General features: G+C 35.1%; 1 protein-coding gene across 3 annotated transcripts in view; it reads right to left on the minus strand.

Moving 5' to 3' along the window:
• GABRB2 (gamma-aminobutyric acid type A receptor subunit beta2) overlaps nt 1–16,190 on the minus strand; it is a 238,125-nt gene that overhangs the window by 155,306 nt on the left and 66,629 nt on the right. For all 3 annotated transcript variants that reach the window (XM_081826279.1, XM_081826280.1, XM_081826281.1), the window contains exon 5: nt 3,529–3,749. In XM_081826279.1, coding sequence (XP_081682405.1) covers nt 3,529–3,749 — 221 coding nt within the window. The remainder of the gene's footprint in view (nt 1–3,528; nt 3,750–16,190) is intronic.

The following is a 16,190-nucleotide window of genomic DNA, read 5'->3' on the forward strand; positions in this document are numbered from 1 at the left end:
CATTAAAACTTTGTTCTCTGAACCTCTAATACAATTATCAACCAGAAGAGCACTGGGATAATAGAGAGTAAGCTGCTAATCTGTGCTTTTGTGATGGGGAAACAAAAATCCAATCAGAATGAAAACCATTAAAACCTAGCCTGTAACAGTAGCACCTAAAATAATCCATATTTCTAAATCTCAGTCTCCATTTCCTGAGCTCCTCAAAGCCACTATACCTTAATGCAAGTTCGCTGAGTGGCTGCGATATTGCTATCCTCAAAACTTTTGCTATCCAAACACAATATATCAGCATGAATGTACTCAGAGCTCCTGCTGTGTACACTCAGACACAAAGGGAGGAGGATACTCCACTCATGCAGGAGGACAACTGATTTCACAAGGAGGTTATCAAGGTTTTAACTGAAGGGCTTTGACCACTCCTTCCTGGGTTATGACTTAGCCTCGTTGTCTATGGTCATGGATCCCACCCTCTGAGCCACACATCCTTTGAAATGAGATGACCTCATTTTCAGACACAGCTCCTGGAAGTAGATGTCATGTATAGAAGATTATCTACCTCCAAGAGATTAGAAATATCATTTCTCGGCTACAGACTCTTAAATCTTGAATGATATTTCCTGGATATTAGAATCAGATATTCCTAGGTCTCTGTAACATAACATTTTTCCTTTTCCAAATTTTATCATTAAAATTTTCAAACCTACAGACAAATTGAAAGAACAGCAAAATGAACACCTCTATACCAATGACAAAATTAAACAAGCATTGGGGCACCTAGGTGGCTCAGTAGGTTAAGGGACTGATTCTTGATTTCAGCTCAGGCCATGATCTCTTGTGAGATTGAGCCCTGCGCTGGGCTCTGCACCGGGCGTAGAGCCTGCTTAAGAGTCTCTTTCTCCCTCTCTCTCTGCCCATCCCCCCTTCTCCTTTTCTAAAACAAAAAGAAAAATTAAACAAGCATTAATATTTTGCATACTACTTTCTCCTTCTTATGTTTTAATACCTGAGCATTTCACTAAAGTAAGCCCTACAAAAGAAGCTTTCCCAGATCCTCTGAATGTTCTCTTCTCTGGCCCCCTTGTCCCTGCCAATGTGTGTGGATCTCAATGGGAGAGGAGTTTAAGGGTAAGTAGGAAAAGAGACTTTATGAAACCAACCCTAGCAATGGTAATTTTAATTGAATTCCTTTTACTTATACATTGCAAATGAACCTGGAGTTGAGAAGAGAATATGTGGTCTGCATTAAATTTCTAGCCATGGAACAAATCATTCTATGATCAATCAGTAAAAACTGGAATAGGATACTTGTAAATTTCCTGAAAAACCTTGTTATCAATTTCAAAGTCAGAATTAACAATACACCTGATAAAATGATTACAATTCATACGCCTTCTCTGTCTAGTAGTGTTAATTTCATACATGTGAGATGTGTTCAAACCCTTTGTTGGAAGAGGGGATAGGAGAGCGATGATTTCTCATTGTTGTGAATTGGAGTTACAGCAGTGTCATATAGTCAGTCTTAATGATAAGAATGAACAGTCATCCATGTTTTTGTCTGGTTATATAATGATATAACGAAGCCATATTTATCATCTATATTGGTCCTCTCTTTTCTTCTCAATTCCAAAGACATCCTGATTATTGATTTTCCCATCCATTCAACTTTGCATACATGAATGCAGAATTGACAAACTTTACTGAACGTGTTTATGGTGTAGGTGCTTGGTCAGTGCTGGGTATACCAAGGAGAATACAACTTGTTCTCTGCTTTCAAGGTGTGTGTTCCACAGAAATGGGAAGAGCTCAGGGTAATTTCTGCATGACTGCTGTGCAGATTAAGTGATTTGCTGAGCAAATGCCTCCAGCACTGGTTCTGGTGTTTAGCAGAAACTTACCACTTGCCAGTCCTCCCCCTCATTCATTGCCAAGTGGGTGTTATTTCTATGCCTCCTTCTGCCTTCTTCAGGATTCTGACCACTCTCTGTGCTTAACTCTTAAAAAGTGTCAACTACAGCCTCTTTTGAACCCCCATCTCCCACACAGCCTGCATGGTCACCCTCTCATCAAGGTCTTTGAGATTCTAAATGTTTTACAGTTCATTCCAAGTGGTAACTTTAGCACAATGTATCCACTAACATAATTCTTTCCATTAGTGCTCTCAAAGTCCACTGTTTTGGTGGAATCTTTGCCGACACTGACAATTTTTCTCTCTGCTGTTTGTCTATTTTCTAAGACATGCACGTGAGCCTGCCCATATCCAATCTATCTCCTTACCTCCAGTGGCTGACAGAGTACACACACGACTTCTCCGTGCCTCACTCTCACCCACTTTCCCTTGATAGCCAAATGCCACTCTCTCTAAAAATATGAGCAGCAAAGAAGTTGGTTCATAAGCACCTAAGACAATGTGCCAGTCACACACACTGAATATATCAGACAATGAAAACAAGACATGACAGATAAGAAAAATGAGGAAGTGAGAAGCATCCCAGGGTAGTGGTTAAGACCTGTGGCTCTGAACTTGGATCTGAATTCAATTCTCATCTTTGTAGCTTACTTGCTTTGTGATTTTAAATGTCAGCCTCAGTTTCCTCATTTGAAAATAAAGATCATAACAATTTCTAACTTAGGAAGTTGTGTAAGGATTAACTGTAACAATGCATGGAAAACATTTAAGTCAATATCTGACCCTTATCCCCTAATGAATGAATAATACTATTGTTACTACTGTCATTATTATGATAAGATAACCACACATGTGTATAAAACAGAACTGATCAGAGACATTTGAATGTTTCAGAATTTAGAGTTTCTTCCCAATAACACAGAGGAATACTTTATATTATAATAATGTAATTTCTCAGAGTAAGATAGATACCTTTTTTCTCCATTTTCTTTCAGGAAACCATCTATTGCTTCTAATACAAAATAATCTTTAAAAGAAGAAACTGTCTTATTTTACAATTCATCCTCACCTTAACAGCAGAGCATCACAATTACTTTCCGACATAACAGTACATTGAATAGTGTAAATTTATTATTAACAAACAGGGGATAACAACTTTATTTATTTGCAAGTCTGATTGCCCCTTGGAGGGTAAGAAGGCACAAAAGCCTTCCTATCATCAAAGGACCAGACCCAATTCATGCAGCTTAGGAGCAATTTATGAAACGGAGCATCTGCCACGCTCAAACAAGTATTCAGCATTCAATTTTTTTTTTCCATTTTAAGGAAGCCCTATATCTCAACTATGTTGATTGTTTATCCTTACTCCTTGAAGAAAGTAGCTTTAGGATCAGCAGCTGATATTAGAAGATAATTCAGAAAAACTTATTCTTAGCTAGGGCTAAGTCCCTTTGTAAACATGTTCCCCTAAGCTTTCAGATGTCTACTGGATAGGAGATTTAACTGCTTATGACAGAATTTAAGGAGAAATAAGGAAAACAGCACAATATTTCCCTCCAATAAAAATCAATAACTATTTCATTCAGGAAAAGTTCAATTTTGAAATGGACACTACAAACCTGAGGCCATAAAGAACTGTCCCATCTGGATGCAGGCGGATCATGCGGTTCTTGACAGTCACTCCGTGTACAAATGACTTCTTATCATTCAAGAAGTAGGTATCAGGCACCCAGAGCTGATCTGCCACTCTGTTGTCCAGAGTCAAGTTTAAAGGTATTACATTATAGGACAGTCTCTTATCTCTCCAGGCTTGCTGGAAGTACATTGTCAAGGTATAATCCTGTAAATATGAAAAGAAAATGGTTATTTTGTACCCAAATAGACTTAGGAGATAGGCAAACACTCTAGTATTCATAAGAAAAGAAAATATATACAACCACACACTAGAAACGTATACTATTCACATATAGGCAAATATTAATTTATTAAACCCTTTCTTACTGAACACCCACTATGTGTCTGTCAGGCACCATGGCAGGCACTGTAAATATGGAAATGAGGAGAGCATATCCTAGTGAAATTTATTATATATTACCCAGGAAGAAAGATGGTAAGGAATAATTAGTGAATTAACTAGTCTTTCCCAAAGTGGGGTACTTACAATTGTTTTAGGTGGGATACAAATGCAATTGTAAAAAAGTGGTTAATTTGTTATAGCAGTAATTGTCAGAGTTTGTCAAGGAGAATCCTAACCAGTCTAATCAAGGTGGATTTCCCAGGAGAGGTGACATTTACACTGAGACTTATGTAGCTTCTTGGCTAAACAATATTAGCTCAGTCAGTATTTCATGAGAATTTTAATCCCAGGATTCTGAATCATCAGGAGGCTCTTAGCTTTTGAGAAACAATGAGTTGTTATAAAGAGAGCATTGGCCTTGGGGTCCCAGATCTGGCATTTCTCAATTGTTTCTAGCATGTAAATTTATACAACTTCTTTTGCTTAATTTCCATTAACTATAAATGGGACTTTTAATACATACCTGATCTAAGCAGAAGATTGTTATGACAAATGTACAATTCAAATGCAATTTGTAAATTACAAAAAGTTATATATTATGAATAAGGCATTTACATATATATTGTGACATGTTTTATCCATTAGAGGCCTATGGGTACAATGTAATTGCTCCTTCACCCTCATTTGAATGACTTAATGAAAGACCAAATATGCATTTCAAAAGATAATTACCATTCTATTTTAAAATCAGTTCACAATGCTCTACTTGAGGGCTTTTGAAAAAACCAGAATCATGTATTAATCATCTCTGCAACCTGAGAGCTAGCACTGTCCTAGGCACAAATAGTGAATGAATGAATGAATGAATACAATAAGGTACACCTACTGGAGTTCTGTACGTATCTGCATACTTTTGTATAAGATACACAACTCAATCTCTGTGAAGTCCCTAAGTTTTTCCAACCCTTATTGAGATTTATACATCCTAACTTGGTTATATAATTCTAAAATATAACTTGTAATACATTACCTGCTAAAAACATTGAACAGTTTTAACAGGAAAAGTATACACAAACAATGAATCATGGAACACTACATCAAAAACTAATGATGTAATGTATGGTAATTAACATAACATAATAATACAAAATTTAAAAAATTGAAAATTTGATTATTATCTCTATTAGAAGATAAAGTTATTTATGCTTCTTTGATCATAAACCCTGTTAAGATTTAGGGGAGATAATACTGCTTGGAGGTGCTGGAATTTATCAGTCAGCTGAGATGTGTCTGGACACAGAAACTGTATTCTCTTTGGGGCTAAATAAATGGTACCACTGTGATAACCAGAACCATATGTTAACTCCTGTTATTTGTCAACAAGGCAAAGCCTGCTAAGAAATGCACCCAGACAGACCCTAGTAAGTTTGCTGTCACATCAATTTTCATTTCATTTATTTTTAAATGACACATCAAATGACACTGTCAAGAGTAGAAGAAACTCCTGAATCTAAATAAATGTTATTGGACTTAAGAAGAAAGAGTGGTTCTGTGTTCCATCCTCTCTCCCAAGCTTCCATCCACCCAAGATAAATCAGTTGAACATTCACATAAAAAAGTAAATCCTTTACATTTAACAACCCCACCTTTTGGAAGTTGTCTCACAACTGGTTTATTCAAACTGAAAAAACAAAAACAAACAAAAATAAAAACAAATAAATAACTTTTGGATGCTTCTCAATCCATGGCATCACCATGCAAGAAGGACTTAGATAATCATAACTAAAACCAATTGACTTTGAATGTTGAATAAGATGCAGTAGCCCACTACAGGCTATTTTTCTCACTAATTACAACGAAATATCTTGGAAATAATTTTTAAAAAAAGAAAAAAAACCTACCTAAGGACTATGCAAAGTAAGAATAGTATGTAGATTGGGGAGGGAATCAAAATGTGAAGAAAGACCATTCCATTGGTGAGTTTATTGTTTTATTTTTTCTCCCTCTTTTATCTCATTAAACACAAACACACAAAAAACCCGAAGCAAATGAATGGAGAGATATACCATATTCCTGGATTTGAAAAGTATTGTTAAGATGTCAATCTCCCCAAACTAATCTATAAATAAAAGAACAAACTCTTGATATATGCAACATCATCAATATTTTTCAAATACAGAATATTAAGTAAAAGAAGCCAGATTCAAAAGCATACATATTATAGGACTCCATTTATACAACATTCTGTTAAAGGTAAAACTATAGGGGCAAAGAACAGATTAGTAGTTCCCTGGGATTCAAGATGGGGAAAAGGTTGACTACAAAAGGCCAGCATAAGGGAATGATTTGGGATAATAGAATTGTCCTGCATCCTAATTGCAGTGGTGGTTACATGACTAGGCATTTGTCAAAACTCATGGAAATGTACACCAGAATGAGTGTATTTTTTATGTAAGTAAATTTAAAAAAATGAAATCTAAAACTGCTTAAAGAAAACATAGTCTGTAGGGTCAGACACATCCAGGTTCATACCCTAGAAATTTTCATTCCTCTGTTGTGACCTTGGGTGAATCCTCTCATATTTCTGTACCTGCTTTCAACTCGGAAGAATAACTAAAGTTAATTAAATTAGAAATTGGGGTAAACAAAACTGCTTTGACATCTGTGGGGAAAAGCAGACTAATGCTACAAAATAAGTCTCTTCTGTGCATACTGGGGGGACAAACAGTCCCATCAGGATGGGCTGAAAAGACTCCCACTAAGCAATTATAAGCTCACAATTCCTCACTGGTTTGATGAAGCAGCTGGACTAGGCAGCCCCTAAGGCTGCTTCTAGGAATAAAATAATTCCATTCTGAGACATGTTTTACTGACTTTGTGTTCAAATGCATGTTGTCACTTTAAAATCTTTTAAATGTCTAAAATATTTCTTATATTTGTTTTTTGCTATCTTTGTAATTTGTTTTCTAATAACCAAGATTCAAGTTTTTCCTGTTTTTTTTTGGCTTAGTCTTCTAGAAAATGTATCATATGAAATAATTTCTGTGTCTTATTAACTGTTTTAAGTTTATTATTTTGCAAATTGCCTATTCATGCTCTTTGAATATTTTTCTGCTTGAGTGTTTACTGCTTGTTCTTGGATATTTCAAGATAGATATAGATACAGATAGAAATATAAATAAATGATATAGGCATAGATACAGATAAAACATTCTTACTTTGCTATTTTCTTTTAAATTTCTTTTCATATTTATCTTAACTTTATATTTTGAAACACACTAGTACAGAGTTTCACACAGCTTCCTCTAAAATTAACATTTTGCAAAACCATAGAACGATATCAAACCAGGATAGTAACATTAATGTAATACTATTAACTAAACTATAGACATTATTAGAACACCACCCATTTGTTCACTAAGGTCCTTTTACTGTTCTAGGATCCAATCCAAGATACCACCTTGCACTTAGTTTTTATGCTCCTTAGCCTCCTTCAATCTGTGGCAGTTCCTCTTTGATGATATTTATGCTTTGAAAGAATACCAGTCATTTATTTTGTTGAATGTCTCTCAGTTTGAGTTTGTCTGATGCATGCTTATGATCAGATTGTTTATATAAAGTTTGGGCAAGAATATCACCAAAGAAGCATTATATAAGGGGTACATGAGTGATGTCCATATATCTCATTACTTGTGATATTAATCTTGCACAACTGATTAAGGTTGTATCTGCCAGGCTTCTTCACTGGGCAGTTAATGTTTTCCTGTGTAATAAATAAATCTCTTGGGGTAGACACTTTAGAACTGTGAAAGCAGTAAGATTATTAGGTTGCCTTCTATAATTACTCTAATCATTTGCATGCTTTCCAGATTTCTATTTCTCTTCATTCACCTCAACCTGAATTGATGTATTCAATCCGTTGACAATGCTTAACTATTAAAAGACAAACCAAAAGAAGTAAATACCAACATAAGCCATTTAATGTGTTTTATTATTAAATAATGAGAACTATCTTCTTGAGGATCATTCTGTCTACCTCCTTTCACAAACTAGTGGAATTGTTCTGGATCCTGCTCTCAGCTATAGACTTTCACTCTGTATGTACGGTATAGTATCTTATCCTATCTCAAGCCTGCAGATTGCACTTTGTGGTCTATATTCATACATGCGCCTGATTTGCTGCTCCACTACAAAGCTTCAGCATTCTCTCTATCTTCATTTATCTCTACGGTTTTCCATATGCTTTTTTGTTCTCTGGAGGCCTCACCCTTTCTAATCAGTGGAACTTTATGTATGCGAGAAAAATAAATGTAATTACATCATTTCCCATCCTTTTATGTCCTTTTTCTTAGTTTTTTGTTTGAGGTAACAGATAGTGGGGTAGGGGGCTGGTTTCACATGTGTTTACTCTGCCATCTGAGGACATAAAGACACCTAACAGTTAATTTTTCAATGATCAGGGTTTAAGGCTTATTTTCATCAGTGATAGTGTGTGGGTTGTTTAATTTGCTTTACTTACTGGAACTACATTCTCTAAGCTTGACAATAACTGCTGTTTCTGTGCTAAAATATTGAGCTTTGGTGATTAATCTTTTTTCTTGAGATCTTCTAGATAATAGTTTTGCCTCCTAAATTAGATATTTTCGGAGAAAGATCTCTCTCTCTCTCTGCTTAGGCTTTCATATTTTTAAAAGAAAATAAAATTTTTAGCTTTATCTTAGTTACCTCTTGCTGAAATAAGAACTGTGCCTAATCTATTATCATCTGTTATTTTCCTTTAATGTATTATACTAGGTCAAAATTGAGGTTTTAAGCTAAGAATCTGAGTTTCTGTCTTTTGTAAGACAGAGCTAATGTTTTTTAAGGCAGTAGTAAAATCTGTGATTTAGGAACTATGAGCACAAGTTTAATTTAATTTAAATATAATGCAAGTTTCATGTCAATAAAACTCCATGACAGTTTGTTCAACATAGCACATCTATCACTTTTATTATCATTCTGGGCATAGTCTTTTAATTTGGGGCATGTTTAGAAAAGTTTTTCATTGTTTCTGCTTGGAAATTCCATTTTCAAAAAATGTCACACAAGAGTTTGAATTCAAAGATTAGGATGCCAAATTATTCCCCTAATTAATAACTTCTGTTTTTACCCCTTAATGAAAGAAAAGACTTTAGATCTGATGTAGAAATTAATACTTAATTAAATACCATAGGAAGACACAGTAAGTACATAGTAAGTGCATTCTCAACATCTTAAGCTGTCACCTCCTTGAGAGCAAAGAATGTTTCTTATTCCTGTGTACATAGACAATATTGTGCATACTTTCTGGTAAACAGTAGAACCACCATTGCCTGTTAAATGGTACAGATTTCCTTGTGAATACGTGGGAATATGTAGAGAGGTCTAAATTGTGTATACCTTTTGCTCTGATATTTACATTCCTAGAGATATTTGTAGAAAATAAGCAGTATGTTTTGACAACTTTATCTACAATTACCAAAAGTCTCTTCCTTTTCTGTCTCCAAGACTAAGAATCTAGTTTAAATCACCACCATTGGTGAGTGACTACAATGCCACTCTTACCGTCTCCTTGCTTATAACCCTTGCCTTCACAGGACAGTAGAAACATAAAACTGTTCATATCTCCCTTGGTTAATATCATCTGGATGCTTTTCATTGCACTTAGAATAAAACCCAAACTTACTACCATGGCCTTAAAGTTCCTACATGACCCAGACTCTGCATGCCTCTCTGATCTCACCTCCTACAACCTCATTTCTTCCCTCACTTCAACGCATTAAGCTCATCTACTTAAGCCTTTTCTCTGTTTCACAAATACTCCCAAGCTCCTTCAGCCTTACAAATTTTGTCTTAACAATCAACTAACTGGAAAAGCTATGTACTTGAGTGTAATTGGCTCTTCCTTGGGACTCAGAGCTCAACTCAAAAATCAAACCTACTCAGTAGACCCTTCCCTGACCATTTTACTCTCAACCCCAGAAGTCCTATCACATACTCCATTTTTATTATGTTTATAGCACTGACCATTTTTTTTAACTAGTCCTATTTATTTATTGGCTTGCTTTATTTTTCATCTCTCCCAAGTAGAAGGTACATTCCATGAAAATATGAAGCTTTCTTGAATTTGTTTATCACTATGTTCTCATGTCTAAAAAAGAGTTTAGCAGAGTAGCAATACAAGAACTATCTACTGAAAGATGTGAAAGACTGAATGAAAGACAATGCACAAACATTTATCTCTCCAAAATACTTATTTCTGTATTAGCAAAAAAAATTAATAAAGACCATCAGCATGGAACTGAGTAAATACAATAGAATACAAATATATAATGGAATACATGTAGAATTAAAAATAACATTGTAAAAATATTTACTGACATGAATAGATGTTCTTAAGATATTATTATGTATTTTTCTTTTTTAAAGAATACTGCAAAACAATATGCACAATATGATCCCATTTTGAAATATATACATATATACTGGGAAAAGGTGTCTAAAAGAAAATATACATATTAACAGTGCTATCTCTGTATCATGAGATGACAAGAGATTTTTAATTCTTTTTGTAATCTGGATTATTTTGTTTCATAAATATAAATTATTTCTTTTTTGCTTTTATTCAAATTCAAGTTAGTTAACATATAGTGAGTGTATTATTAATTTCAGGGAAGAATTTAGTGATTCATCAGTTACATATAACACCCAATGCTCATTATATAAAGTGCCCTCCTTAATACCCAACACCCAGTTACCCCAGCCCTTCCAGCAACCCTCAGTTTGTTTCCTTAACAGTCTCTTATGGTTTGTTTCCCTCTCTGTTTTTATCCTATTTTATTTTTCTTCCCTACTCCTATGTTCATCTGTTTTGTTTCTTAAATTCCACCCATGAGTGAATCCTATGGTATTTGTCTTTCTCTGACTTATTTTGCTTAGCATAATACCCTCTAGTTCCACCCACATCACTGCAAATGGCAAGAGTTCATTATTTTTGATGGCTGAGTAATATTCCATTACATATATATATCATACTCACAACAAAAACTATATAAATAAATAATTCCTTGTTGAATTAAATTATAAAAATAGAATCTAATGTTAAAAATATGTCTTTACTTTCTGCATATTTTAGAGCTCAGCATAAAGGAAAAGGAAATATACTTACAGTCATAAATGAAAAATTCTCAGCCTTTTGGCTTGCTATTAACAAAACACACATCTCCTTTGTATTGATCAAGGGATTTTATCTAGAATCACACAAGAAGTAAGTAAGACCTTTAAGTGGTAAACCATTTTTCCATCCCAGGGAAATTCACAGCTAAGCCATCATTGAGAAGTGAAAAATCCATTCCTAATTTTCCCCCTAAATACCAAAAGAGGAGATCCCAGACTCTTCCTCTGACAGTAATATCAGTCTTCTTCATACTAACCATTAGGAAATTTCATTTTATTATTAATGTAAAGGCTTCATATCTGTTCCTTGTTTAATATTCAGAAGAGATGAACACACACACACACACACACACACACACCACCCTCTATACTGCAATGGGAGTTTGAGTCAATGGATTCTTCCAAAAAGCTTTCAAAGAGACTTCATTGTTTATAAATTCTAAACTCCTCTTTGAGATCTGTTCTACTCACTTCATCTCTCTGCATCTCTGTTTCCTCATCCAAAGTGAACAGAAATTGAGAGCTTCAGAGTTTTCAGAGTTTTGAGTTTCAGATGTTCTAGGATTCTGTGTCACTCCATTTTTCTTCAACTAATCACTCTCCTGAACTTTTTGTTTCAACTAAACTTTTCTACCTCCCCAAAACATCCTTACTTTCCACTTTGCTTATTCTTTTGCCCATACTTCCCTGTCTGCCTTCCCAAATCTGACCCATTTATGAGGACTCTCCCACTTCTCCCTCTGCCACCATCCACTTTCATCCTCTGAATCCTTTAATGCGATGGTTTGTAGCATCTTAAGCATTGTTGAATTGAACTGTTACCTACTGTGATGTTGATTAGAGGAGGGGGGTAACCTCCCCAACTAAATGGTACTGTGTTCTCCAAAGTCAGAAACCATGCCATCATTTCTTCACAACATGACCTGAGCATCTTGTCTTTAACATAATTGATGCCTTATAAATATTTATTCATGGACACACTAAAATAAAACTTGTTCTCACTTCTTCACTTGTCCTTATGGGTTTCAAATTTTGATTCTTTAACCACCCTTACTAATCATTACTCCTGAATCCACTAAGGAATTTGTTCTCCCCAACTACTGGCATTTGAGAGTGAGTTTTCATACTATCCCTTTCCCACATGTTTCCAATACCCTCAGAGCTACTGTTTTTTGTTTTGTTTTTTGTTTTGTTTTGTTTTGTTTTCAGTTTTTTATAGCTCCTCTAATTCTACTAGCAAAGTCCCCAGGGCTGAGAATGAGGATTTCTGAAGGACACAATTATCTGTCCAAAGCAGAAAGAACTCAGAGAGAAGTACAAATATTCCCACAAAGCCCTTTCCACATTCCTAGCTCTTTAAAATGCTCTCTGTCTTCCACATCTGAGCCCACAAATTGGTGATCCAATTATAGGTCATGGCAATATTTCCACATTTGCAACCTCCTAAACTAGAATGTAATGGAGTAAAACTCAGCCCCGACTTAATAGAAGCCATCACACCAGATGTTCAATTGCAGCATTTCAGAAGAAACACAAGGCTGCAGCTCTGACTAATTGCTAGAGACACATTCAGGACATGAGAGCTGCACCTAAGATCACCCATAAGGGAAATCTAAGTTCAGAAGTGACTGATTATTTTCTTGTATGTGAAACTAAAATGCACATGGTCAAGACAATGAGCTCTTCCACTATTTTGCTTAGTTCACTTTGCATTTTATTATAGACTAACCTTTGCAGTGTTGATGAGACTAATTCCAAGGATGGCTAAAAAACTGAGCCAGTATAACTGGTTATCTCTGTCCCTATCTTACTATATTATGCACCCTCAATAGGGAACTCAGTTCACCCTGAGATAATCAACATCAAAATTACACTTTGTATGTATGATTTGTTCCCTATCATTTTGTGCTTTTTTTCTTATTCAGTAAGTTTATCTCAAATTGCTTTAAAGTCTCCCCAATTTTAATACCAAACATTGACCGTAAGCTAACACTTTTTACATGCATTATCTCATTAATCATCATAACAGCCTTATAAGTTATGCATTGGATGGATTCACCATTTATTGCTGCTGTGAGATTTTGGGCATGCTACCTAACTTCCCTGAGACATCATGTTCTGTAAAACAAAGTAAATCATAGTCCCTATTAACAAATAAGTTCACTCAAGGAAAGTGATTAGTAGAATGCCTGGCTCAGATTAATTGTTCTATAAACATTTGCTGTTATTATCATCATTGTTTTCATTATCTCCATTTTCCAGGTGACTCATCTGAAACATGGAGATGTGAGGGGCACCTGGGTGGCTCAGTCAGTTAAGTGTCTGCTCTCGGCTCAGGTCATGATCCAGGGTCCTAGCGTGGAGCCCCGTATTGGGCTCCCTGCTCAGCAGGGAGTCTGTTTCTCCCTCTCCCTCTGCCCCTCTCCCCGGCTCATGCACTCTCTCACTCTCTCTCTGTAATGAATAAATTAAAAAATCTTAGAAAAAATAAAATGAAACATGGAGATGTGAGTCAATTTTCCAATGCCACTCAGTCAATAATTTTCTAAGTCATGATTTGGTTAGGGAAATCTCTGACCATGGAGCCCATGTTTTTAGTACTATAATGAGCTACCTCTAGAACACTGATCTTACTGCCAGTTTTTATTTTGAGTCATTATTTCCTAACATTGCTTCTATTCTACTCCACCCCCTTCAAAAATTGAGGGAGGAAATTATATTTCTATCTAGCTAGCTAGCTAGCTATCTACAAATTTGCATAGAAGAACAAAGAAACTAGAACAATCATGGGCATACATCAGTTATTTCTCGAGGGGAAAAGGTAAACGTTGATCCCTGAGAATTCTCTGGGATTTGAATACTAAAGTTGTGTATATATGAACATCTTCCTGAATAGACATAGAGAGACTCAATTTTACATCAAAGGTGATTGCCTCAACTCCCTCTGACCCTGCAGAATGATTAAAATAGCTTTGGTTTTGGCAGAGTGTATACCTTACTACTGAGAAGCCCAAGGTAATCAGAGGGACTGTAGGGTACTATCTGTTGTAACGTACTTACTCAGAAATAATTCAATTGGAAAACTATTTTCAGCAAACTAAAGCATGCTCAGCTTAGATAAAAGGGAGGGAAAATAGTAAGTGCTGTTAAGGATGTGGAGAAATTAGAACTCTTGGATACTCTTTGTGGGAATGTAAAGTGATACAGTTGCTGTGGAAAAGAGTATGGTAGCTTTTCAAAATATTAAAAATAGAATTACTATATGATTCAGCAATCCCACTTCTGAGTGTATATCCAAAAATAATTGAAAGCAGGATGTTGAGATATTTGCACACCCATGTTCATAGCAGCATTACTCACAATAGCCAAGAGGTGAAAACAACCCAAATATCCATTAATGGATGGATAGTTAAACAAAATGTAGCATATACAATGGATTATTTTTCCACCCTTTAAAGGAAAAAATTCTGGTACATGCTACAGAATGGATGAAACTTGCAGATACTATGCTAAGTGAAATAAGTCAGTCACAGAGAGACAGATAATGTATGACTCTGTTCATATGAGATATCTAAAGTGGTCAAATTCACAAAAACAGAAAATATAATGGTGTTTTCTAGGGAGTGGGAGAAGAAAGAAAGGTAGAGATGTTTAATTGGTATAGTTTCAGTTTTGCAAGATGGGAAGAGTTCTGGAGACTGATGACACGACAATATAAGTATACTTAATACTACTGAAATGTTCACTTACAAAAAGTATATTAAGGACACTTACTAGCTAAGTTACCATGTGCAAAAAATAAAGAATCATTTTATAAAGCAATCACTTGCTTTATAATTTTGGATTTGTGTAGATTTATTTAGTAAACCTTCTACTCTTTACATGGTATTTTGGAAAAATGTAAGAAAAGCTGGACTATCCTTTCTCCCTCATTTTGCACAAATGCATTGAGTAAAAAAGTAATGTTACAAAGTCTTTGTTGCTATACAATACAGAAAGATCGGTTTGATCAAGTTAATAGGAAAAATTTTACTTGGAATTCATAGATATATTTAAAATCTCCAAGGAAAATTGCATTTATGGCTACTTGACATGACACTATTAAGTTATTTTTTAAAACTCACCTTGAATAACAGAAGTTATATACTTATCACCATTCTTTTTTCAAATCAACCAAATTCATTGAGTTATCATTGATGTAAATTACTACTTTCACTAGATATGATACATCTGATGGTATCAAAAGTGATCTTTGAAATTACCAAGTTTTAGGAATTCATTTTCAGCCTACAGCACACTGGCCAGTGGTGCATATTATTATTAAGTACATCAAAATGAAATTACTTACAAGATGCTTCTAGTGTTTTTTGATCTCCCATGGAGTTTTCTACAATGGTGCACTAATCTGTCAGTTACAAAAGAATAACTTTGCAAGAGATTTTAGGGAGAAGGGAATAGGCAAACACATATTTCCACATAGATTTCCATGAGCATTTGTCATGATTGACTATAATGTGTTCATCATATTATGTGTTCTTTCAAATAAATTTGTCTTACCTTATTTATATATACTTGCAATGGGTAGAGCTCTATCTTATTTGGCTATTTTAGTTTTTCCTTTAATTCTAAGCAGTTGATTTTATAGGAAAAGAGAAAATTCTGAGGAAATGACAGAGACAGGAAGTGTTATGTAGACCCTTTTCAATATTTTAGATGCTCATTTTTGTTCTGCTAGGCATGAGATAGGCTCATTCTTTCTGAAGCAGTAGCCTCTGAAGAGATCTGACAGTATTAAAAAGAAAGGACATTTTAAAATAAGTACACATCACTGCCTTCATACTTTTGACAAGCTTGTAGAAGCTGAGAAGGCCAATCTGCAGACCCAGGCTAGAACAAAGAGAATATGCTTAGTCATTGCTTCCAAGAGAATACCTGATGTGCTAAGATGAAACAGAAATGCATATGATCACTTTTGGAGGCAAAGCCAATTTAAAAAAAATTGAGATGAAAGTGGCATTAGGCACAGAGCGTTGCCATTGCCCTGTCTGCATCAGATAGTCTTAATATCTA

This window comes from Leptonychotes weddellii, chromosome 7 (assembly GCF_054177405.1).
Source record: "Leptonychotes weddellii isolate Sample4059 chromosome 7, ASM5417740v2, whole genome shotgun sequence".
In the NCBI taxonomy this organism is placed as follows: Eukaryota; Metazoa; Chordata; class Mammalia; order Carnivora; family Phocidae; genus Leptonychotes; species Leptonychotes weddellii.